Here is a 25,341-nt window from a genome sequence, read left to right as displayed (position 1 = left end):
TTAAACTGGATCGACAAATTGCCACAGTGATGAAATCCAGGTTTTTTTCCACCTACGGCAGCTGGCAAAGGTAAACCTTTTCTATCAAGACCACACTTTGACCGTAATCCTTGCCTTCACCAGTCTTCCCTGTCCCGTCTGCAGCTGCACAACTTTTAACTGATACTAACACCTCACTCTTGTTTTAAAATCATTGTCTTTATTTTTAAGTCTTCAATGACTACACTATCAGCAGGTTCTAAAATGAGTTAACGATGAATTTAAGGCCTTAAAATGCCTTTAAAATACGATTTTGAAAGGTATTGCTTTCATATAAAACAAAATGCATGGACTTCATGTTCGCGTTTAAAGGTTTTTGTAAGGACAGCAGCAGCGTTTTTGTATTCCAATGTGAAAGAGCTGTGAATAAAATTCATATGCTTAGCAAGTAATTCCGGGCCTCCGTTTTTCTCTTGTTTCTTGTACTTTTTTTTTTTTTTTTACCAATATGCCTGTCGCAACGGAGTATTAAAATGAGATTTCGAGAATAAAGTCGTAAATTTACGAGAAAAAAGCAATATTACGACAATAAAGTCGTAACTTTGTAACAGGCATTGCCTGAGACAGCTATGGAAAGGGGGGGCTTATGCTGAGGGGGCGAGGTCAGGAAAGCGGAAGTGAGATGCTGCTAAGGAAAGGACTTTTTTCTCCTAAGACTGTGTCTCGAAATGTGGCTTTAATAGTCCGTCGTAGCATCGTATTAAAAACTCTGACATTTGACTTGTTGAAACCCGCAGAGAACTGTGGTCTTACCGTTTGCTTGTCTTTTAACAGCTACAGTATATCGGATATAATTGCGAAGACAATTCGATCTAGCACAGAAACAAACTGTTTGAAGTTTTAATCTGGACAACAAGGGTTAAACCAATGTTAAAATGACATCAAGGCCTGGCTGATGACCAGCCAACTAGTAAGAGTTGAGGAATGACAGACAGATGGAGGGAAAACGGCAACAAAGAAAACTCAAGCTATCAACTCAAGTCACGCTTCAAATAAGGATTCACAAATGCAGGAGACCAAAATTACAAAAACATATTTTTTCTAAAAATAAAAAAACGGCCTGAGCCATGAAAATCATGTTTAGAATCTATGTACATCGTTCTCAGTTCATGTATGCATACAAAAAGGAATCCACATCACATGATGCTTGTGTTCAAGTATATTCAACAACTTCATCTCCATGATTTAGCATTCTCTTCTTTCCACATTTTTTTTCCAAAATAAAATGCCCTCAAAATAAAAACTAAAATGCAGAAAACCACATTTCATGTTCTACCAATACATATATACTGTATAAATACATACATAAATATATTTTACATACAACAGCCATAAATTTGAAAAGGGGGATATACAGAGCAAAGGGGAGGCGGTGGTAGTGTGTCTGTGTGTGTGTATGTTTTAGCATGTGTTGTAAAATGGTTTGTCCCTCCATTATTTTGTCAGTCAGAGGCATGAGTGTGGTGCATGTCCACGCACGCACGCACGCACACACACACACACACACACACACACACACACACACACACACAAACAAACATCCTGTCACACACTCACATGCACACACATACACCGAGTAGCAAGCTCAGTTGGCCCAGTAGGGAGAGGTGCCGTAGCTCGACTTATTGACTTGGCTCTTCTGCTGCAGGCTGCTGGACTGCCCACGCTGACTTGGACCACCCTGAACACACACATACACAAACACACACACACACACACACACACAGGTTAACACAGCTAAAGATATGATTCACGCATTTATCAAGGGGAGGACTTTATAATACATTTTTAATTATTGTTTTATCATTTTCCCCCCCACAAACTACATAATACCACTATACTATAAGAAAACAATATTAAATAAAAAATATATAAATAAGAATCCTTATTACTGTATATAATATACTATATACTGTATATAATATGCATATTTAATTAATTATTAATATAGTATTAGATTATGTAATTAGAAATGATTAAATACATTATTAAAATACATAATTATTACTATGCATAATCCATAGAGGTGCATCTCCATCAATTAGAATATTGTGCAAAAGTCAATGAATGCCAGGATGCCAGTTTAGTTAATTTTTTATTATTATTTTTTTAAATTATTATTATTTTTTTTTTACTATTTGCTGATTTGAGCAGTAGTTTACAATATCTATCTTTTTGACCATTTTTATTTTTAGAATTTTTTGACAATGACATAGAATTTGGGTTTTCTATTAGTTGTAAGCTATCATTATCAAAATGATTTAACACTTAAGAAATACATTCTTTAAATATTTCACTGTGTGTGTAGTGAATCGTGTTCACTTTTTCAATTGAACTCCTGAAATAAAGGAACTTTTCACAGATATTACAGTCGGGTGCCACTTTGCAGTTCAAATTTCGTTTTTCAAAAATATATGAATAAATAAATCATGCAGTTTCGTGGTTGAATATGGCCTAAATATGCAAAACGTATGCATATTTAAGCATTTTTTTTGCCTACATTAAGCATTTTCAAGCACAAAAATGGTTAAATGAAATAAAATAAAAGCCATTTAAAAGACGCATTCAAAGACGTTGAGGTAGTATTCCACACTGGTCACTAGGTGTCCGTAATGTTAGTGTAATGTTCGGTGAAACACAGCAAGGCTTTTATTGCAGGTCAGAAATATCTCACAACAGGAGATATTTATATCCCTACTGTTGCAGCCGTAACCTACGGCAAGATGATACTCAACTCTGAACCACCGACATCACTTTCTGTCCGCCACTCGCTCTTCTACCCTAGGGAACACTTTTATAGCAACACACGAGAGCATGCATCTTATTTACGTCTTAAATGGCTTACTTACTCTTGTTATGTCTACTATATTGGGTAATACGAGTGTAAAAGTGACTATAGTGGTGTTAGTTCATGTCTAGAGGACTCTAATAAAACAACATATTCAGAAGGTCGCAAACAGGTTTTTTTTTTCTGTACTCTAACAACGATAATATTCCATTTATAAATCAAGAATCCTACTTTGCAAAATTCACTTATCACAGTGGGGTTTGGAACCAATTAATTGCAATAAATGAGGCATTTCTGTGTAATTTATTGATATGCGCTACTGTTTATACATTATATTATGGACTCCTTCGATCACGGTCCCCGCATGCAAGACTTATTTTGCGTAGAATGGCTGTAAAAAATAGTAAATGCCATATTTGTGAAAACTTTAAGCTGAAAAAGTCTACCCTGCAATCATATCTTGACTGTTTTATTTCGAATTAGTTACAGTAAATCATAAAAGCTAAGAGGCTAAGTGTTTATTGTACAGTAGAGTAGTTTTTTCCATGTTTGGGTTTATTGATTGATTATTTTCTCTTCAGCTTCTATGTCAAAATATTTCTATTTGTACAACATGTTTATTGTACATCATCTGAAAGATGATCACAATGATGATGTGTCACCAAAGATAATGAAAATAAAGAATGCATCAATATTTTGTCCCACTACATTTGTGCAAGGTTGGAATAGGAAGGCCACTGCCTAGCCACATGTGCATGTGTTACCTGTCCATCCTGAGCCAGATGGTGGTGCAGCAGCTGAGAATGTGGTTGCTGGTGAGGCAGGATGTGAAGGAATGGGGCCGGTGCATAACCTCCAGGGGCTGCTCCAGGATTCAGGGGCCCCGGACCTCCCAGTGCAGATGGCAGGCTGAAGGGAGGGGGGGTCGCTGCATGGAAACCCTGCTTATCAAAAGACTAAGAGAGCAAGGAAACAAAAAAAAAATAGTTTTGCTTTTAGTCGACCATTACTGAAAATTGTTTTTTTTTCCATAATCCATCAGAATAACATTGCTAAACATGATAGACTCAGTGGGATCAGTGGGACCAGTACCTCAATCCACAGGTACTGGTCCAAAACCCATTATGTACGTACACTTAACCTACAGTAAATAAGATGAGATAAAATATTTATTCCACATTGGGGAAATTCCACTGTTGCAGTAAAAAAATACAACATAAAACAGGACAAAAATAAACATGACAAAAATTTAAATGGAATGAAAGAAAGATGATACAATAAGAAAATGCTTTAATTCATTCATTAGTTTTCTTTTTCCCTATTCATTACTATTAAGTATATTGTACAACAAAGCAGGAACAGAACCAATGTTGTAATACTGGCAAGGAGCAAACTGCTCAGCCAGAATTAACAACGCTGAGGAGTTCATTGTAAACAGCAGTACAGCAAACGTAACATGCATTAGGATCACACCAACAGCTAAGTAGTGCAACCAACGTTTTAAAGCGCACGCTGAAGTACATAAAGCTACTGGAGGCTGACTACTTCAAATGCAGCTGCTGCCATGTTGTAGAGTTGATTTAAAAAAAAAAAAAACGACATCAACTATGTTGTCTACAGCCACAGCTGTTAATGCCAATGTGTTTTTTTACCTGGCGCTAATTTCAGACCTCGGCAGTTATTTGCTTCTGTACACCATGTACCAAGAGTGGACTCGACTCGCTAAGGTGGGGGTGGGGTTAATGCTCACCTGGGTCTTATTGTAAACACTTCCGCTGATGTCTGGCACACCAGAGTTACTTGATGTCACTGAAACGCCTGAGAGAAGAAGAGAAGAAGATCAATATATACACAATAATTCATGATGAGTTATTTCCTGCAACCTACAGTACCTTTGCCAGGCCCGCTAGCAGCAGTTTTGGCTTGTGCCTGAGAGGAGGAATTGTAGCCTTTACTGTAGTCCACTCCAGCTGGTCCGGCTGTCAGCTCCTCATACCCTGTAAAGGAGAACACCAACATAGTAACACAGCATACAGTACATATTCTTGCACGGAAAATCAAGTATCAAAATAGGTTTTCCAGACTCAGTGTGGCTTTGTCAATGACCTGAGCTGAAGGTGTGCTGGCCATAACCGCTGGGCTGCTGTTGTGTCTGCTGCTGGAAGGGGCTCGCAGACGGGTTACCCAGACCGAGTCCCATGCTGTGCTGCTTTGCTGAGGTTGGTCCCGGGCCCCCCGGAGGAACAAACATGGTGGGGCCATACTGGAATGCAGCAGCGCTCGGTACGGCACCGGGAACCCCGGCGTAGTAAGGCAGTCCCGTGTAGCTGTAGCCGGGAGGCAGGAAGGCCTGCTGACTGCTGTGGTGCTGTGGCTGGCCCTGTGGCTGAGGCTGGGCCTGAGGAGGTTGAGGCTGGGCCTGGCTCTGGCCCTGACTTTGGCCCTGTGGGGGCTGCTGTTGAGCTGCCAGGCTTGTGGGTGGTGCTGGAGAGGTGGAGTCATTCCTTCCAAACTTTGTGACTTCACCTGAATGACAGGGAGAGATGTGAAGTCAGAGCCGGGTAGGATTCCTGATGAGGTCTGATGTAGCCAGTGACCAAGCTAGGTGGTCTTACCTGAGTAAGGGTTGTTGGCGAGGCTCCCATCTCTGCTAGACAGAGTGGCAGTGGGGCCAGGGAATGTGATCCCATAGTAATCCTGCAGAGACGGCTGAGGGCACAAAGAGAATTGGGAACTGCCCAAAAGAAAAACTGTGTTAAAAGAGTAAGGGGATTATGATTTAAGGCTCACCATGGGCAGTCTGGACTGGAGCATATGGAGGTCCTCATAGCCGTAGATCTGCTGTGAAAACAAATCAAGTCGTCTATTTGTACTGCCCATAAACAGTAAAATAAAATCATCTTCTAAGAATAAATATCTTCACTCAAGCAACTCAACAGTCGGCAAGTTACTTCTGACTACTTACTGGGTATGCTGGCAGTAATCCCCCTGGACCCATGATATACTGGTTGGGCAGCAGAGGAGGAACTCCTTGGGACAGGTTAGGAGGGGCTTTACCTGTTGACAGCATACATGACTATACATAAACATATACATTACTTTCAGTTACCAAACGTATGAGATCCTTTTTCGAGGAGGACTTTCTCTGGCTAGGATTGCATTCTATAAACTAATATGCTTCAAGTTCCATTTTAAAGTGCATTCTTAGCCAATAAGAAAAACACATACACCAAACATGGAATACATGTATACCAACAACAACAACTAAACAATTTGCTTGGTTGTGTTTATGCGTGTACCAGTGGAGGAGGAGAGCAAGGGTGTGGCTCTTGGTGCGGAAAGGTTGGCTATGCCAGTAGCTCCATTGGAGCCAAGTCCCAGCGCGGAGCTGGTGGCAGCAGAGTGAAGTCCGCTGGTGCCGGCGATACCTCCGACATTGCTGCTCATGTTGCTGCCCATGTTGGACATGCTAGCCAGGTGGCTGATGCTGTTGCTGCTACTGTTGCTGCTGTTGTGTGCTGAGTGGAGGGCTGATGGTGTCTGCTGCGATGACGTGTAGGAGCCAGACGAGGGAGTGAGAGAGCTCACACTGTTGCTGTCAACACTGCTGTACTGAGGAGCGACAGAAGCAAATTATTTGCCAATATATGTTTGTTTTGGCAATCATATACAGGTAGTCAAATTTTTGACACTGAACAAACATGATTTCAGCCATTGTTACTTTTAGCAAACTAAGAAGTACTTACGGTGAGGGCACTGGAGCCAAGGGCTGAGGAATGGCTGCTTGCATGGCTGCAGACACAGCACAAGAACATAATTATGATGAGTTTCCTCAAAGTTTTCACCCATCTACCCACTCAAACCTGTAGTTAGTCCACACACTCACTTATTATGCATTTATTAATTTAGAAAATACATTAAGAAAATGTGATAGCTGTCAATTTAAGACAGCCAAACAATTTGCAGACAAAAAAGCACTTCCAAGAGTCTGTTTTTTCCAGTCTGGTTATACATGAACGTTTCACCTGTTGAGTGAGTTGAGCTGGCTGGCAGAGGAAAGGTCCGGTGCCAGGCTGGAGAGCGTGGTAGAGCTCTGAGCAGGCAATGTTGGAGGGGCTAAGTGGGAGGAGGGGGTCGGAGCGCCGTTAGTGTTGACATTAAGAGACGGAGATTCAGGCTTTGGTGTGGAAGATGCTGAGGAAACTGAGAAGAGTATTACAAAACTCAGTTAGTTTAAAAAAGGAAAAAAAACATTTAAATATACTACTGATTGTGTGCTGTGTGTGTAAAGTTCCAGTTTTTCAAATTTGAAACTCTCTTTCTAGAATACGTATATGATCATTTAAAAGGAATTCATGGGAATCAAAGGGAATTTTGAAAAAAATAATGCGTGAAACTAAACCGAATCCATCGTTTTAAGGCTTTACGCCCAAAAAACAAATCTACCTGAAATTTAACACAAACTAGTATATGGTAGCCTGACTATATCATATAATCCAAGTTTATTGGTGGTTATTCAGTGAATAAACATGGCCAAGATTACTTACTGTCTAAAGCTGCAGAGGTCCTAACTCCATTCAGACCATTCTAGTAAGGAAAAAAGTTCACACATTTACTTAAAGGGACTGTTTGCAACTGTCTGAAACCAAAAAACACCATTAGTGGTTTAAAGGAACCGATTGGAAAATAAGAACACCACAATTAGTGGGTTAAAAGAACCGATTGGAAAAAAAAGTATATAATTTCCACAATTACAAAATAAATTGAATAAAAATTGTCCGGCCTGAATAAGATGACTAGCGTTCATGGCTGTCGTTCACATCTTTCTCGTCCACACGTACATGTCCGTAGTGCGTGCACATACACAAAAGTAGCCTCAGAGACGCGACCACCGATTTACAATCTTGCTGTTGTTGAATAATAGCTAATGTTAGTAGCTAAACTTAGTCAAATCACTATCATTTGGTGACAGAAAACATAAATAATGCCTGTGTGTGTATGTTACATAGGGAGTAGTTGACATGCTTGGAACAAGGAGAGGGCGGGATATAATGCTCACAGCACATTTGAAAGTTAGCGCCCTCTAGGCAGCCACGTAACCTTTGCAAAAAGTCCCTTTACTGTAACTTAATACATATTAAACTGAATAAAAGGAATATTAAACTTCTTTTGTTTTTCATTTTGGCTCACCATAACTGGCCCGGGGGCTTCTTTGCTCTGGGAGAAAGACAGTCGAGTGTGAGGAGGCATGGGCCCATCAAAACTTCCTCCCACTGCAGAGAAGGGGGAGGCCGAGGGTACAGAGCATGAGGAGGTGGTGGATGTGGTAAGTGACAAAGAGGGAGCATTGGCGGAGCTGGCCGTCCCTAATGAAGAGGGTGTGAGACTGGGGAGCGTCGCTGAGGAAGAGTGATACACTGGCTCAGATGATGAAAGAGGTGGAGGGAGGTCGACGGAGAGAGGGTTCCCCAGAGACTCGCTAGAAGAGAAATAACATTTATTTTGGATATTTTCTTAACTTGAACCTATGTATCGTTTAAATTTAAAGAGATCTCACGGTACCTGAGTGGTTTGGAGTATATGCTTGTCTGGCTCTGCGTCCCTGGTCCTGATGCAGGTGGCACGGGGCCAGGAGCCGAAGAGGAATCCCTGGATGTTGCGCTGACAGAGCTGTCCACAACTCCAAACTCTGGCAGAGCAGACTCTGAGCCAAAGTCTAGTGCTCCAAACTGAAGGTTCAGACCGGGGACATCAGTGGAGCCGGGCATCTCTACTGCTGTGGAGGGGATCTGCCACAAAGACAGAATGCATTTAGACAACACTTTTATTTTCTATACTGCAGAACTACGAAAAAATCCACGCACACACACAGGGAGAACATGCAAACTCCACAAAGCGATGCTCCAACAGAGATTTTGAACTCCTGACTGTGAGGCTGACATGCTGACCACTAGGATACCCTGTGGCTCTTTGGTCAACACTGATGTTAAATTCTTGGAAAAACTATGAGGTACTAAAGTCTGACATTAGGTTTGTTGTTTAAGCAATGTATAATGACCATATGTACCTAAAATAGCACTCAGTGGAGTACAGACTTCCAGCAGGCTTGAACTACAAACCAACGTAAAAATAAAGTGCGATTCTGGGGGTGGATACATTTGTGTATCTGCATTAGGTTCTCTCCTATTCTTTGTGGAAATTGGTTTTAAATTTTTGCATCGGTCTATAATTCATGTCAAAATGACTGATGTCAATAAGGTAATCAAAACCACAAAGTGGGGTTTTATGACAGTTTAGTATTATTCAGCATTTTACTTTTCCTATAAAGAAGTTCCAGCACAACGGCGATGTAGCGCTGTAACCATTACCTTTGAAGTCGGAGGTATCCTTCGTTTCTGGCCTTTCAGCTGTGCCCGCTGCTGCTGTGGTGTCCCGCAGCCCTGAGCATCCAGCCCTGCACCAGGGGCTGAATGTTTGGCACCAGCAGCCGCCATCACCGGGCCTGCCTGTGTCGACGAGCCGCTGTGCTGAGAAGCAGAGGAGACAGATGCAGGGGGCGCTTGTTGTTGCGATGGGGGACTGGGCTGACGTGCCAGAGGCAATGAGGGGCCCGTGTGCCTCTGAATGAGCTGGCTCAGCACAAGTGAAGGCTCTGGCTGGAGGCCAAATTCACCTACACATATGCCAAAACCCATGAACATGTAAATAAGAGACACACTTGTCTGTTACTGTACAATGACTGACTGAGTTGACATGAATACTTACGGCTGAACTGTGAGGATAGTGAGGTGGTGTTAGATTCTGGCACCTTCATGTCCCAGCTGGAGGAGGAGGGCGGAGGTACAGGTGCTCCCAGGGCTGGCAGACGACCAATTGAAGGGTTTCCTCCTTGGGTGCTGGCAAGAGGGGCCACTTGGGATGATGGCAGAGGACCCAAGCCAGGACCCTTCAGCTGTTCCAGTATCTGAGCTCCAGCACTTGGCTGAGACCTCTTGGCTTGGCCCAGGTCTCCAAAACCTGCTCCCAGAACTGACGACTAGCACAGTGAAGGAGGAGGAAGAGTAAGTCTTTCTGACCAACTGTTTCATAGGAAGCGAAGGACATATTCTTTACCAAAGCAGCATGAGCATAGCTGGTGCCGCTAGTGGTGTTGCGGTTGGGAGGAGGCTGCTGATGTTGCTGCTGTAGCGGCTGGTGGTGGTGAGAGTTAGTGAAGACCAGACTCTGCGGAGAGGAGGAGGAGGCAGGTGCTTCTCTCCCTCCGACCACAGGCTTCTGCAGCAGGGAGGCAAGGTCCAGACTACAAAATAATGAAAAATGTTTGAATGTTTGCAAGACAACAATTAAAATTAGTATTTAGCAACTAATGTATTCACCTTTGCCCCGGAGTGATGTGGTTCTCAGCAGGAGGTGCACATGAGGAAGTGAACACTTTGGTCTCAGAGAGCTACAAAAGAAGAAAAATACACAAAATTCCATTATAAGTACACACACACAATCATTTTACTTGCAAACTTTAAATGCAAAACTCACACTAACATCCTCACTCCATTCCTCAGATCCATAGTCTTCCATGGGGTTCCTCCAGTTAGCTATAGAACAGTAAACAATGAGTCAAAGGAGAGTAAGACAAGAGGAAAATATGTGGAGGATGCCTGGAGGAGAGGACATTTGCATCAAATACAATCCTGCTTTGTGCACCATGGACACAAAACTAACCCATCTCATCTGTATTGTTGTTCACCGTTGTGTCCCAAGCCTCACTCTGTGTGGTCCCTCTCCCAGCCTCTGAGGTATAGTCTGCAGGATTGAAGGTTCTGGAAAATTGAAAATAACATGACAAAGAGCTGGCTGAGTGTGACTGCAGTCGATAGATGAAGGCCTATAGATAAATGAGCAACAGTACAGTACACACCCCATTCCCTGGGCTGAGAATCTGCTCGCTGTTGATGCTCTCCCTCTGCCTCGACCCCCGGACCCTGCATAAAGTTCACACACACTTTAACACTGACCCAAGCAAAGAGAGAAGTCGGCATAGACTTTTTACAATAATCTCACCTCGGCCACCTTTTGCCCTGCGTCCTCGATCAGAACTTCGGTCCACTGGTGTCACTTCTACGCCATTTTCCTCTGGACGAACTGCGCCTTTTGCAAACACACCTGAATCTAGACATTACATTGGTGGCAAAATTATGCCATGAATCACAACTTGAGTCTATCAAGGTGATGTACCCTGTCGGTTTCGATTGGCCCCTTTGCCCTTGCGGTTGGGAGCCGCACGACCTTTGCTGGCCTCCTTCTCGCCTTTCTTCTCTCGGTTCTCCTTGTTCTCCTTGCTTTCTGAAGCACCCTCCTTTGTCAGCGGCTTCTTCTTCCCTACAGTCTCCCATGATGTCTCCACACGGAACACAAAACGACAGAAAGGGAAACCAAAAAAAAGGAGAGTGAGCAAACAATGTGCACTTGTGGGATTTGGACTTGGTGTAATGCATGCAACACAATGTATATACTAAATAAAAATGTGTGCATTCACAAATGGAATCAGTGATAAATGACTTTTATGTGCTTTTCTTCATGCTTTTAATATTTGAGCTCGACCACTGTATGACACACAGCCTGACAAGCCTGCCATCATCACCGGACTGACAAAGAGGACACGGATGACTGGAAAATGTCGGTGTTGCCTTGTAGGTTAAATGGGACATGTAAACTGCTCAACACCTACCATGTCCGAGGTGCTCTCCAGAAGGAAGTTGATAGCTCTGCTCACATCCTCGTTGCAGTCATGAAGCGCAACCATACATTCATCCTGGTTCTTGCCAGTCACCTCCATCAGCTGAGGGTAACACCAAGCACACACTCGATATGCATGTACATAACACCAACATAAATACTCACACTCCAAATTGAAGCTCAACACACACATAAAGTGTATAAATATTTAGAAAATAATAGTGATGTTAACTGTATCCATAATGCTTTGTGATAAAAAGCAACATCTGCATGGATGCCTGTATGCCATACTATGAGAGAAGTACAGAAACTGTGTGATTTAAAATCTTCAAGCCACTGTGCCTCTGATTTTCCTTCAAACCTTTTCAAGTGCTGCAGCCAAATCCTGGTTTCATGTAAGAAGTTTTTATGCTATTTCAAAAGTGTGCTTTGCTATTACAGAGGTTTCATGCACCGTGAGTGAGATCAGCTGTGGCACGGAAGATACTCTTCAAGTATCCCACTTTACAGTGGTGTAATTATGGAGCAGAAAACACTGTAGTGGTGTTTGGTAAATGGACTTGCACTTGTATAGCGCTTTTCTACCTTTAAGGTAATCAAAGCGTTTGACACTATTACCACATTTACCTACTGATGACGCAGCATCAGGAGCAACTGGGGGTTCAGTATCTTGCCCAAGGATACTTCGACATGATCATGGGAGGACCGAGGAGCAAACCTGCAACCTTCAGGTTGAGAGACGTCTACTACTCTACCACCTGAGCCATGCCGCCCCCAAATCAATGTTTCCCAATAGCCAAATAATGGGTCAGTCTCCTGAAAGGGGTACCAGACAGGGTGCTGTCACATCAAGGGTCATGACGCACAGACTACAGTGATTTGCAGCTATAACAAAATGAAAATATACTGCAAATACATTGAACAAACAGGGGAAACACTGTCAAATATATTCTTTGGGTCTGTTGTATACAAAACACGATGTGATGTCAATTTCAGACCGTTTGCACATCGGCATTTTGTGACATGCAAAAGTACGTCACAAAGACGATGAAAAAAATAATACAAAATGGTGGAGCTTCGGTTGTCGCTGCTGTGATTTCCAAATATGACACCATACTGTGTGTGTTGAGTCTCGCACTGAGTTTGAAGCCGGGTGCAGCCAAATTGCAAAAGTGGATCCGCGGCAGCCGACACACACAGTCAAGTCCGTCAATTCCAGAGTGCAACCCTCAGTTGTTATGAGGCAAATAATACGGAGGACTTCTGACCAAACTGGACATGAAAACCAGTGTGAGAGTAGCATAAAACATTTTTTTAATCACCTGAAACAGCTTAGTACACAATGTAAAAGACTGAACAGTGGATAAGCAAACCTGTACCTGATTAACTTTGTCTTCAAAGTCAGCATCATTCTTGTCATAGATCATCTGGGCAAGCCGGATTTGCTCAGCAGTTGCCTGCAACACAAACATTCTAATTTGCGAACACGGTTTCCCACAAAATTGGAATGTAACTACATTTAAAAGCTTATGGGAAGTTTTATTATTATTATATTATTTATTGGTCAATATTACAATACAATAATCAACACACTGGACCCCAGTATAGGCGTGGAACAACAGTACTACTACTACTACTACTACTACTACTACTACTACTACTGAACAGCATCTTTTATGTTGTAAACTCACAGCACATTAATGTGACATTTGGATGTCTGTAGTGTAAACTCAGGTAATTTAATGACAGTTTTAGACGTGATCTCTGTCAATTAACTAACGCTAACCCATTGTCCTGTACGGGTACAGTTGGGTAGGAATCACGTATCAAACAAAGGGAAAATACTTTGTTTTTGTTTTTGTTTCAGACAAACAAAAACAGGTCTGAATCGCTGCATAAAAAACGTGGCTAAACCTTCTGATGTGCTTTGACAGAGCTTGACTCAGTCCTGATTTACATTGGGTGAATGCAAAATAACCAGATTTGGCAGGGTCTTCTGTTACACAATTAAAAAGTAAGTATTGGACTAAAATTATCATACTTCTTCATATATTAGCATCCTCCTAAAAAACACCTTAACCTGGGAGACGTCTGGCACTTTCTGCAGTTACGTAAATAACCGACCAAAACCACTAAATGAAGAAATACTTTAACTACAGTTTATACGACTCCTGACATTGTGAAATGTTAATTTATTGGCAAGAGTATTTGGGTCACTGATGTTTTGTTTAAAAACATCTGCAGCTGTGAGGTGTGTGTGTGTGTTTGGTCTTCAAATGTTTGTGGCTGTGGAGTCTCACCTGTATCTGTTTTTGTGGTTGGGATGTGTGAGTGGCAGCTGGTGGGGCTTTTTCACGGGGGCCCCGGGCCTTTTCGCTGCCCAGCGAGCTCATCTTATACAGTATATACAAAACTCTGTATGTACAAAATAAAAAAAAATCTGCCAAAGAAACAAGAAACAAAGAAAGCTCACAAATATGATCATAGACACACTGCTCCATGAGAGGCTTATTGTGTCTGTGCTTGGGAGGTAATTAATATTAAATAACAGAATTATACATTTACAACATTATTATTAATATAAGTCTTATTAGTAGTCATAATTTTCCCAGTGATGCAACAGTTTTGCTGAAAATCTAGGTCGAGGACGGAGATTGACCCGGTGTCCGCTTACATGCCACAAAGACGTGTGTGCGTGTAGGAGGAAAAAATAACACCACACAGCTTCAGTATGCATCCTCTCATGTGTAAAGAATGGCAAAAATATGCACACCATACTACACTGCCAAAAGTTGCAAACGAGACAAATGCATTTATTTTGGGTGCAAACAATTGCGAGCCTAGATGAACAGGAACATTTCTACAAACTGTCCAAGTATAGATGACGGGCAAACACGCCATGTATTATCCCTAGAGTAAGAAGCTGATATTCCTACTGACACGGTTGTTTTCTTCCGAGAACAATAGCAATGCAGTTGACATTGCCCCAGTGACGTCATCGAACGCGCCGACACCATTGGCTGCTGGGCTGAACAAAGCTAATGCCAAGGACCTGGCTCGATTTCAGTGGCAGATTTCAATACTGTCACAAATCCCATTTTAAACGAAACCCTTTCAAAACAACACTGGTAACTGTAACTTTCATTGACAAATAAAACATTTACAAATGACCAAAATCACACATTTCAACTGTCTTCGTCCAGACAATAAAGTCCATTCATTGGAGGATCAGTTTTATTTACTTAGCAGCACGGATATTACACATGTATTACAAACATATATACATTTAGGGTGGTATTCTGGATAATATACACTCCAACATGCCTTTAACATTTGTCAAAATACCATTTTTATTTGCGAAGAGACAGCAGTGTTGGTTTGCGGAACGCCTAACGTTAGTCAATTGGTATACATAAGTGTGTGATGATTAATTCACACCAAGTCTTGCAATGGCAAATTGGACTGTCGTGATGTTGCAGTTAAAACAAACCAATTCCAAATTAGATTATGTTAATATTAAGGGCCGCTTTGTCCGAGCTAGGGTAGCTAACATGCTAATACCGACACAGTCTCGGAGGAGATGAAGCTGGAAGCTAACGTTAGCAAAAGATGCTACCTAAATCTGGTACAAGTTGGTAATAATCGACCGCCTAACAAGCGCGATCAAATCTTTCCCATATTTTCAGATAGGATTAATTAACTAACGTCAGTGGCTTAAGCAAACAACTCAGCTTCATCGAATTAAAAGAAGAAGGCCTTTCAGCGGAACACAATCCCATCACGACATTGCTCGCTGGGAACCAAGACAACAGAAAAATTGCGAAAGACACCGCTCACAGCCCCGAGTAAGGGAAACAACGGAGCCATGGACTAAGTACATACATGAGGGTGACCTATGACAACGCACTGAATACGATCTGAAATGAAGGCGAAATTCGAGAAAACATGAGTAAAATTGTGTTTTTTATTACCTGCTAACACGCTTCACTCAGCCAGCAGCAGAATCGGTGGTCACGTGGTTAAGGCTACCGAGGTGGATGCTCGGCTCTCCTCTCCGGACACCAACCACAATGGTAGTGTAGTCTTCCTTCCGTAAATCATGCTGCTCCTTAAAAACCCCAACAAACACTTCAATATACAATTTCTCTTTATTATTTACGTTTCCTAATGCAGTTGCTTGTATTCCCAGATTCAGTAAAAACATTCACGTGGTGTGTATAAAAAGAACAGGGCATACACATCAAACCACACACTTCCTCAGAAATGTACAGAAAATGTATGCGAGTGTCTCTATGTATTTCACACATACATATACACATTTATATTATAAAATACACTTCAGTGTGATGTTATTTGTTCCAAATTGTGGGTGTTATCTTTTCAATCAGTCATGAAAACTTCAGATGTTTTAAAAAAATAAAAATAAAATTAAAATCGTCTATGGCAGTCTTTCACAGAAAGACCTGAGCAAGGCAAAAGCTTAACTCAAGCCTACCCTGCCTCTACCAAACAAGGACATGAGAAAGAACACGCCTTGATACAAAAAGGAAGTTATGAAAACTGTATGCAGTATGTAAATCCTGGGTAAATCCCAACAATGTTTGTTTTTTTTATCCTTCTAGGTGGCTTGTTGGTTTACAGAGCAACCATGGTTCGTCAACCTAGTCCCACAGGGGTCTCAGAATGACAAGAGTGTCAGCCAAAGAAAAAAATGCTTGTGTATTATTTGACAAGCACTAACACAAACAAAAGCAAAATCAGTGTCACTTCTCTTGTGACACCAGACTTAGCATCTGAACACCAACAGTGTGCAAATCTGCAGAAAGCGTTCTGATCAGATTGAACAGAAGCATGGAGGGGGCAGGGGGGACAAAATATGACATTACACCTTCAAAAATTCCATATCAACCCAAACCACTGGAATGCGGGGTGACAGTGAATGGGGGCAATAAATACAAATAAAGCAAATTAGAATAACAGCAGGTGTATGTCAGTCAAATCAGAGATGGAAATAGAGGGATTGCGTCACTGCAGAACATTGTATTTAGCGATCTAAATATTTCACCTTTACATAATTTCAACCTCAAATATTTTCATCAAAAGTCCCATTTGGAATGGATAGGCTATTTTCTTCCTTTTGCTGCAGATGAGAACAAGTTGTGATTGTTTTGGGACAGAATCTGAAACTGTTCCAACCAGTAAATATTCCCTATTAAAAGTCAAAACGGCACACCACTCCAGTCCTTCAAAATTGTCTCTTCAGTCCTTCCTCTCCCCCCCCTTTTTGTATTGCCATTCATTTCAGTGAGAAAGTGAAAAACATTTATATCTTACAGAGGAAGCAGCAGACGTACTATATCAAGCCAATAAGAAATCAAAGTTGATGAAATGTTGGTTATGATTTAAAAGCCTCCGTTGTGTTCGTCAGTGGCAGACTTTGCAGTTCTTAAAACGACTGTAAATGACAGACATGTTAATAAAAAAAAAAAAAGATTGGCTTTGGTGAAAGGAGTGAAGGAATAGTGGAGACAGGATGTTGAAATGTGGACACGAAGATGCAGCATAATCAAAGCTGTGATATGATGGTGCGAGGTCATGCTCCTGAGTCCATCAGAGACAGTGATTTTGCCGAAGAGGGGGAGGAATGGAGGGATTGGTTTAATAAAAAACGTGGACAAGGATGTCATATCGTAATGACAAGGCTAGCTCCACAGTCCCGCGTAGTTCCCATGGAGTCCAGAACAGAGCGGTCCGCCTGCTACAAACAGTTTGGTGCCGGAGTCGTCGTAGCAGTGTGTGTACACAGCGTTAGGAAAAGAATGAAGGTCTGAGAAGTAACTCCTCCATGTTTCATCATGATTCTGAGAGTAAGAAATAAGAGTGGACTCAGTTTAGCAAATTCTTTGATTATGCACATTAAATTTAATAAAAAAAAGGTCCATAGGTTAGATACCAGCCAGCCTTTCCCTGTCGTGAGCTTGAGAATGCCATCCCCCGAGCACTTCCGGTAGCCTCCATTTGGAATCAAAGGATTCTCTAGGAATCTCTGGGCCCTGATGTCGAAGAAGAGAAGCGAACCTTGACCAGTGCCGACTGTCACAATGTGCTCATAGAAACTCACAGAACGGATCCCTGCACATAACCAAAAACACACACATTTCCATGGCACGTTACATCTGTATTTTAAAAACCTTTGGGGGGTAAAAAAAAAAAAAATTAATTAAATCACTCACCACTTCCTCTCTCTCTGGAATTGACCGACTTGACTGTGTGTGTCGGCTGCCGCGGATCCAAAAACGAGACATGGGCCTGAGATCCTGCAGCGTATACTGACCAGTCCTGTCCATAGGCCAGACACACATTCTCTTTGCAGTGAGGCAGCTTGATAGACAGAAGCTGCAGGGAAGCAATACGTGAAAAGTGACAACCAAGTAACAATATCCAAACCGCAGAGACTTCAGTTGTCAAGGCTAACCTTGGGATAGAATTAAAGAAGATATTTGGACTCAAAGTAGCTGGAATAAAACATAAAAACAATGTCAAATAAGGCTTGCCTTGCACAAGGTGTGTTCAGCTTTCCAGAGGTGAAAGTAACCATCCAAAGATACAGCACCCAGTTCCTGAAAGGAAATATATCTGAATGATGAGATGCGACTCTTTGAAGCTAAACGGTGTGAAACAGCATTAAAGCTTGCATAAAAACCCAATCATATTTCCTTTCTGTGCACCTGTGTAAGATGTTAACACTCACTTTATGGTTGTTATTGAAGGCCAAAGCACGGACTTTGCAGTTGTATGGGTGGGTGTATTCCTTTGGGATGTCTTTGAGTGCACGGTGCGAGATATGGGCGTAAGAGGGCACAGCCCCCTCGCTTTGACTGTGCTGCGCCTGGCTCATTACTTCCTCCGTTACCTCCCACAAACCCATGGAGCCATCCCGGGAACCTATAAATTCAAACATTTTACAAGACATATAAAGAAAGTGTTGAGTGCATCGGTAGAGGCTAACAAACATGTGGTGGCCATCAGGTTATGCCAAGGACGACGACTTTAGGAGAGTTGAGAAAACGCCACAGTATCACAGCAACGCCACACAGTGCTCCTCGCTAAAGCAAATTAGTCGTCCCTCCTTTATTGCGGTTAATTGGTTCCAGCTCTGACCGCCACAGGCGAATTTCCGTGAAGTAGGATTCAATATTAATAAATAGAATATTTTCGTAGTTAGAGCATAGAAAACCTGCTTATGACCTTCTAAAAACATTTAACGTTATTATAGCCCTGTAGATATGAAATAACACCCCTAGAGTCACCTTTATAAATAATATAATATAGCCTAATATAGTAGACATGATAAGCAATAAGACACAACTCACCGTTAGCATTGAGAAAGTTCCTTGCTGTTGAGAGTATCTCGAATGTAATGTGGGTCGATCACATGGCATTAAAAAAAAAGATAATTATCCTCTGTCACGTTATTGATATACAGGGCAGGCAGTCTAACATTAATATGCCATACATGCCAGGCTACAGGATATCTGAAGTAACACAAGAGACAGCCGCCGCTTTAACAACTCTAACGAGCTAACTGGTTAGCCTCCAATTTATTTATTCTAAACTTAAGAATACGTTTGAAACTGAGTGGTGAAGAAAGACAAAGTCAATCTATCCATCCATCCATCTTCTTCTGCTTATCCGGGTCAAGGTAGCATGGGAAGCAGTCTCAGTAGGGAAGGTTAGACTTACCGGTCCCCAGACAGCTCTTCTAGTTCCACCAGGAGGACACCGGTCCCAGGTTGAATACGGGTTACCCCTTGAACACGGGTTACTGTTGTGGCCGTAACCCACGCCAAGCTAAAATTAAACCCCTGACATCACTGACATCACACTGGAATCACTTCCTGTCCCATTTCGCTTCCCCTAGCACATTTATAGCAACACACACGAGCACGAGTCTTATGTCTTACAGTAAATGTTTTATTTACTCTCATTATGTCTACTATATTGGGTAATACGAATGCAAAGGTGCCTATAGGGATGTTAATTAATGTCTAGAGGGCTTCAATAATGTTAAAACAAACATTTATAAAGTTGTAAAAAGGTTTTCTATACTCTAACTACAAAAATATAAAATTTATTAATAATTAATCCTACTTCGCAGAAATGCACTTATCACGATTAGGTTTGGAACCGGTACTCCAGTTTCGGAAAAATGTGCGCTTTAGGTTAATTGGTGACTCTAAATTGTCCATATATATGAATGTGACCGTGAATGGTTGTTTGTCTTTATGTGCCCTGCGATTGGCTGGCAACAAGTCCAGGGTGTACCCCGCCTCTCGCCCAAAGTCAGGTGGGATAGGCTCAGCATACGCCCACAACCCTAATGAGGAGAAGCGACACAGAAAATGGATGGATGGATGGTTTGGAACCATGATAAAGGAGGGACGACAGAATATATTTTTTAACACCTTCCTTTCTTTTCACACAGGAAGTGAACAAAATGTAAATGATAAAGCTTAAAAAAAGCTAAATATTGCAAGTGTCAACATACAAAAGTTATGGTATCAATGAATTGTCAGTAACAGACATGGAGAAGGGTTGGGATTCATTAAGATCCACTTCTTCCTACTCCTTTTCAGACATGTTGAATTGTGCAAATGTAACCATGCAATGTTGCTTAATGTAACATGTTAAAAGCATGTCTGAAACAAATAAACCGTACCATACCAACAGGCTTTTTCAGATGCCTTTGCAGGATAAAGAAAACCAACATCGTAGTGCCGCATGTGTAATGCCCCAAAACACATGTCATTCATATAGAGAACTCACCAGAAACAGCCATCCTGTCACTGATCCATGCTATTGAGAAGATCCAGTCATTGTGGCCATCCTAACAAACAAATGACTTCAATGTAAAAGCAAAGCAAGACTCACAATGGTTTTGAGTAAATTAGCAAGGACAGGACTATGGAAAAGTGTTTTTATTCTGTAGAAATGACAAGTTCTTTCCTTTCGACCAAAGTCACGGCTGTAACAACATAAGGCAAGGGGCTTCCGCAGTAACAGTTTAAGAGTCACGAAATAACTGAAAACTCACATCTCCAACACAGACTGGGTCCAGTGTGGGCAGCTGGTAGATGGCGAGGCTGTTGGGGTTGTCTCCTCCAGTCGCTAGGAGTGTTCTGGAGGGGTTGATCTCTATAGCATGGATCCCACAACCCTGCTGGTCCAGCCGGGAATGAGAGCTTGCGGTGGAGTGGTAATGCTGCACTGCTCCTACCACGGAACCTCCACCATGACATACCCTGTCCTTGAGCATGGGAATGCGAGTTATCTGCCCAGTCATGACGTTGGTTACAAAAAGCTGCAAGGAAGCCCAAAAATGAAATTGGATTACACAACACAAAGAGCCAGAACTCAAAATAAATCGACAATAAGAACTGCATACAGTATATGACACAAAGGAGGGCAGCACAGCATCTGGGCAGTAGTAACACTACAGTAGTTACTATATGTAATAATAATGATATATAGACCAAATAATGCTTTCAGTTGCGCCTCGATTGGACGGCGTACGTATGTCAAGTGTACATTGTCCAACAACACTAACAACAATACACTCTCGTAGACCTTTAATTTCTATGGCACATTTTTTTCCAGTTGACATTTCACCAGGTGTGACATAATGAACAGAATATCAGTAAGACATCGAAAAGGTTCTTGGAGATGTGCTGTGAGGAGACAGTGTTTCTGACAACTTCTCCCACAGTAATCACCAACACGACCCCTTTGTTGAAAAGAGACCTGTACATTTAACTAAGTTTTTGATGAGTTTGATCGGCTGGTTACGGTCACTTTTGGTAACGTTATATCCACTGGTTTGGCACATTGATGCGGTCGACCTTTACACTTTCCTCACGCAGGACTACAGTCCACTGGCAGACAGACCGAGACCTACCTCTCAGGTAGTCACAGCCCCTGTTCGGACTGTGTTCACACTTGATCAACCTACTAGCAGAGCAAACTGACTCTAGTCTGTCTTAAACAAACCAAAAACGATGTGTGAATGCGTTCTAATAGTATGGCGAATGGTGTACGGCCACCGATGGGGGCCAATTTCTGTGGAAAAGCATGTGATCAGCACACACCGCTAAATGCCTTTCAACGCCGATCACCTCTGGCTAGTACTACTGTCGTGATTCCCGTGTGCAGTGTCCTGCTCTAACGTCTTGGAGAAGCGTCCCCTGCCCACTTTCCTTCACACTGAGCAGACGTGCCAAAGCAAAAACAAACATGTCTGCCATGTGGAACTTACCTGCCATTTGAGAGAGTGACATAAAATGGAAAAACATGGCATGAAAAATATCTTGCGGGGGTGGCAAGTTAAAAAGTTTCAATTTAAAACACTTGCCGGAATATGGTGAGTTTTCGAGGCTCATGCTGTATCATCAGTCAAACGGCAGCTAACACAGCCAAAAAAACGCTGGACTACACTCGCCCATATGTGCGTCACAGGCACAGGCTAAGCAAATAACCTGAAAAATAATTGAATTAATAGGACTACATGGCCAGCCTTTCTCACCGATAGAAGACACCTGGTTCGCAGACTGCTCTCTCACTTAAGCCCACCTATGCTCTACCTGGGCCTGCTGGAGCTCCATCAGATCATGTACTCTCACATCCTGAAAGAACAGATTGCCCCCCAAGTGCAAGTTGAAAGACCAGGAAAAACATCTCACCGTGTTGCATTTGGTCCCGCACACAACCTGCTGTTGGTTGAGCCATTGTGAGGCAAATACTTTGTTGAGACGCCCAAGAGAGAACTCCCTCTCCTTCAGGATGCCAGGGAGCCTGCCGGCAGCAAAACCACGCAGGCTCCGCTGGAGCTGCAATTCATGCTGCTGCTGAGGTCTGAACTCTCGGCCTCGGAGGGCACAGACCACTGAGTGTCTACTGCACCACCACTGGACATGACGCGATGAACAAGAGACACGGCTCCGCTTGTATGGTGCCTGACACCAGCCCTGCTGACACAAGAAAGGTACAAAAATAAACTCAAATATACACTGGAAATATACAGTAATCCCTCGTTTATCACGCTTAACTGATTCCAGACCTGACCGTGATAAGTCAATATTTCCCAAAGTAGGATTCCTTATTTATAAATAAAATATTTTAGCATAGAAAAACTGTTTACGACCTTCTAAATACTTTTAAAAAATATTATTAGAGCCCTCTAGAAATGAACCAACAGCCCTTTACAACAGTACTACCCAATATAGGAGACATAAGAGTAAATAGGCCATTTAAGACATAAATAAGACTCATTCTCGTGTGTGTTGCTATAAATGGGGAGCGGAGTGGCGGGCGGACAGGAAGTGCCAGGAACTCGGAGTTGAGTTTTTGCTTGGCTAGGGTTACAGCTGCAACAGTAGCCTGTGTTAGGGATTATTGTGCCTGTTGTGAGATAATTCAGAACTGCAATAATAGCCTGTTTTTCCAGCAATCAAGCATGTATGTATCTCACAGAACATTACAGTAACATTACTGACACCTGACCAGTATAAAATACTACATATCATTCACAGCGTGTTTGAGTCTTCTGAATGCCATATACTTGTGTTTTACTTCATTTAACCATTTTTATGCATGCAAATGCTTAATTTAGGTAAAAAATATGTATATTTGCTTCAGTATGCATTTTTTTATATACTAAAAATAGGTTGTATTCAACCACAAAACAGCATCCATCCATCCATTTTCTATACCGCTTCTTCGTCATTAGGGTCGCGGGGGCATGCTGGAGCCTATCCCAGCTGACTTCGGGCGAGAGGCGGGGTACACCCTGGACTGGTCGCCAGCCAATCGCAGGGCACATATAGACAAACAACCATTCACACTCACATTCATACATAATTTACTAAATAATATATATTTGAAAACCTGTGATAGAATGAAGCCGTGAAATTCGAAGGGGCGAGGGACGACTGTATATACTTTAAGACCTATTTACACTGGACACTAAAAAACACACACTGGTAAAATACACTTGTTTTGCAAAACAAATTGACACCAAGAAAAAATAATACCTTGGAGAGGTGTGTAGGTGTTATTTCATCATATTTCATCATATTATTTCAATTGTCTTTCCATAAAAAAACAGACAGGGGCTAAAAGACTCTAAATAAATAATTTCTAACGGATTATACAATTACTGGATACTGTATACATTGCGATTTCCTCCCATATATTTTTGTTGATATGCAGATAGATGCATAGAAACGGTGATGTGCAAACTAAAAGGACGCATTCGGAATACAATAAATATCGAAAACAAAATGATATGGATTTTTATCTTTGCAATGTCAGTTTGTATGTTAGATTTCTCAACGTTATCCTTCGCTAACCGGCTACCAGGTCGCCGTCGTATTCAAACGCCAACAATGACCACAGAAGTCGACATTAAGTATTTATTTTATACAATGAAGGGGTTAAAACTTGAGTTACACATTCGGCTAACCTTACAGTCGCTGTTCCGAAGATTTAGCTAAACGCTTGCTAATATTAAGGGCTGCACACTTACACGCCATACTCACTTTCAGATAAATCTGACATTGACTGCCGAGTATTTTTCTGACAGAGTTCGTTCCAGGGTCAACAAGGTTTTTGGCTCCTTGCACAGCTTAATTTCACTCAAAGGTTGCTTAGCACAATGCTAATTAGCATGCTAACATCACAGTTTACGGCTCTGGTTTCCGCCTACCTGTTGTTGTTGGTCCTTGGGCTCTCCTGCCTTTCTTTTCCTGCTAACTGTTTTTCTCGCCATAGTCTGACACACACAGCTCCCTCACCCACATGGAGGGTATACCTGACTCGGGACGTTGGATCATATAATGTAGATAAACGATTTTGTCGCTTGGCCTTTGCTAACGGCGTCCGATGACAAGGACGATCACATACGGGATACGTTGCCTCGTCGCTGACTGGATTGTTGTTGAATGTCTCGCCTTAGCCTGTTATGAATTTACAAATCGATATTAAACAATACAAAGTGTTGGGCCGCTAGCTTAAGTCGGCGGGTTCTTGTTTTTCCTCCAAGAGTAGCGTCAGCTACAGCGAGATCATTGGGCTATCGCGCAGCCGCACTCATTAAACATCAACAAGGTCGTCTGTGAACGCGCCCGTTAAACGTGCTCGTTCACGACGATTGCGCACTGCCATTGATACTTTTAGTGGACTTAGGTAGCAATTGACCTTTCACCGCTTTTAAACTGTAATTATCCATCTATATTTTATTCCTCAAACTTTTTACAATAAATATATCTGTATAATACATAAGAATACTTGCATTATATGAATGCCACTTTTGAAAAAGCGTATATTAATCACTGATCCCTCTCTGTGTAATCTATAGCATTGTCGCAGAACACCTACCTCAGTAGCTCAATAAAACATTTGTAGAATTCCACTTCTAATGTATCACATTTTCAATGTCTTGAGAAGGTAACACACATTTAAAGCTTATTTTAAGAAATTGTGACACAAACATGACACAGATCCATCCGTCCATCTGTTTTCTATGCCGCTTATCCTCACTAGGGTCATGGGAATGCTGACTTTGGGCAAGAGGCGGGGCACACCCTGGACTGGTCGCCAGTCAATCGCAGGGCACATATAGACAATCACTCACACTCACATTCATACCTATGGACAATTTAGTCACCAGTTAACCTAACATGCATGTTTTTGGAATGTGGGAGGAAACCGGAGTGCCTGGAGAAAAC

General features: G+C 42.0%; 2 protein-coding genes across 8 annotated transcripts; both read right to left on the bottom strand.

Annotated features, from left to right (window-relative positions):
• Nucleotides 1-865: 865 nt before the first annotated feature.
• ubap2a (ubiquitin associated protein 2a) lies at nucleotides 866-15,622 on the bottom strand. 6 transcript variants are annotated; one of them, XM_054783992.1, is made up of 27 exons: nucleotides 15,532-15,622; nucleotides 13,861-14,000; nucleotides 12,940-13,017; nucleotides 11,553-11,663; nucleotides 11,060-11,222; nucleotides 10,886-10,993; nucleotides 10,743-10,806; nucleotides 10,547-10,644; nucleotides 10,361-10,419; nucleotides 10,204-10,274; nucleotides 9,941-10,127; nucleotides 9,593-9,863; nucleotides 9,196-9,500; nucleotides 8,390-8,616; nucleotides 8,018-8,306; nucleotides 7,375-7,414; nucleotides 6,853-7,030; nucleotides 6,574-6,619; nucleotides 6,127-6,439; nucleotides 5,793-5,884; nucleotides 5,618-5,665; nucleotides 5,443-5,536; nucleotides 4,934-5,353; nucleotides 4,720-4,824; nucleotides 4,578-4,645; nucleotides 3,592-3,783; nucleotides 866-1,720 (listed from the first exon to the last, which is right to left on the bottom strand). In XM_054783992.1, exons 2-27 carry the CDS (start codon nucleotides 13,951-13,953, stop codon nucleotides 1,625-1,627), a joined length of 3,816 nt encoding a protein of 1,271 aa, XP_054639967.1. In that variant the 5' UTR covers nucleotides 13,954-14,000; nucleotides 15,532-15,622; the 3' UTR covers nucleotides 866-1,624. The 6 variants fall into 6 exon arrangements, with proteins under 6 accessions (XP_054639967.1, XP_054639968.1, XP_054639969.1 ...); XM_054783993.1 differs by having other exon boundaries at nucleotides 5,618-5,668; nucleotides 10,886-10,987; XM_054783994.1 differs by having other exon boundaries at nucleotides 5,618-5,668; nucleotides 10,886-10,972.
• A 96-nt stretch (nucleotides 15,623-15,718) lies between these two features.
• dcaf12 (DDB1 and CUL4 associated factor 12) lies at nucleotides 15,719-24,795 on the bottom strand. 2 transcript variants are annotated; one of them, XM_054783997.1, is made up of 9 exons: nucleotides 24,321-24,795; nucleotides 22,297-22,584; nucleotides 20,655-20,921; nucleotides 20,387-20,447; nucleotides 18,312-18,505; nucleotides 18,115-18,180; nucleotides 17,794-17,956; nucleotides 17,514-17,692; nucleotides 15,719-17,421 (listed from the first exon to the last, which is right to left on the bottom strand). In XM_054783997.1, the coding sequence occupies exons 1-9, from the start codon at nucleotides 24,381-24,383 to the stop codon at nucleotides 17,263-17,265; spliced, it is 1,440 nt and encodes a 479-aa protein (XP_054639972.1). In that variant the 5' UTR covers nucleotides 24,384-24,795; the 3' UTR covers nucleotides 15,719-17,262. The 2 variants fall into 2 exon arrangements, with proteins under 2 accessions (XP_054639972.1, XP_054639973.1); XM_054783998.1 differs by having other exon boundaries at nucleotides 15,720-17,421; nucleotides 22,297-22,581; nucleotides 24,321-24,756.
• Nucleotides 24,796-25,341: the final 546 nt, after the last annotated feature.

The sequence above is a fragment of the Dunckerocampus dactyliophorus genome, chromosome 8 (genome assembly GCF_027744805.1).
Source record: "Dunckerocampus dactyliophorus isolate RoL2022-P2 chromosome 8, RoL_Ddac_1.1, whole genome shotgun sequence".
NCBI classification, from domain to species: Eukaryota; Metazoa; Chordata; class Actinopteri; order Syngnathiformes; family Syngnathidae; genus Dunckerocampus; species Dunckerocampus dactyliophorus.
Note: the sequence above shows the minus strand (reverse complement) of the source record. Positions and strands in the feature narration are given on the sequence as shown.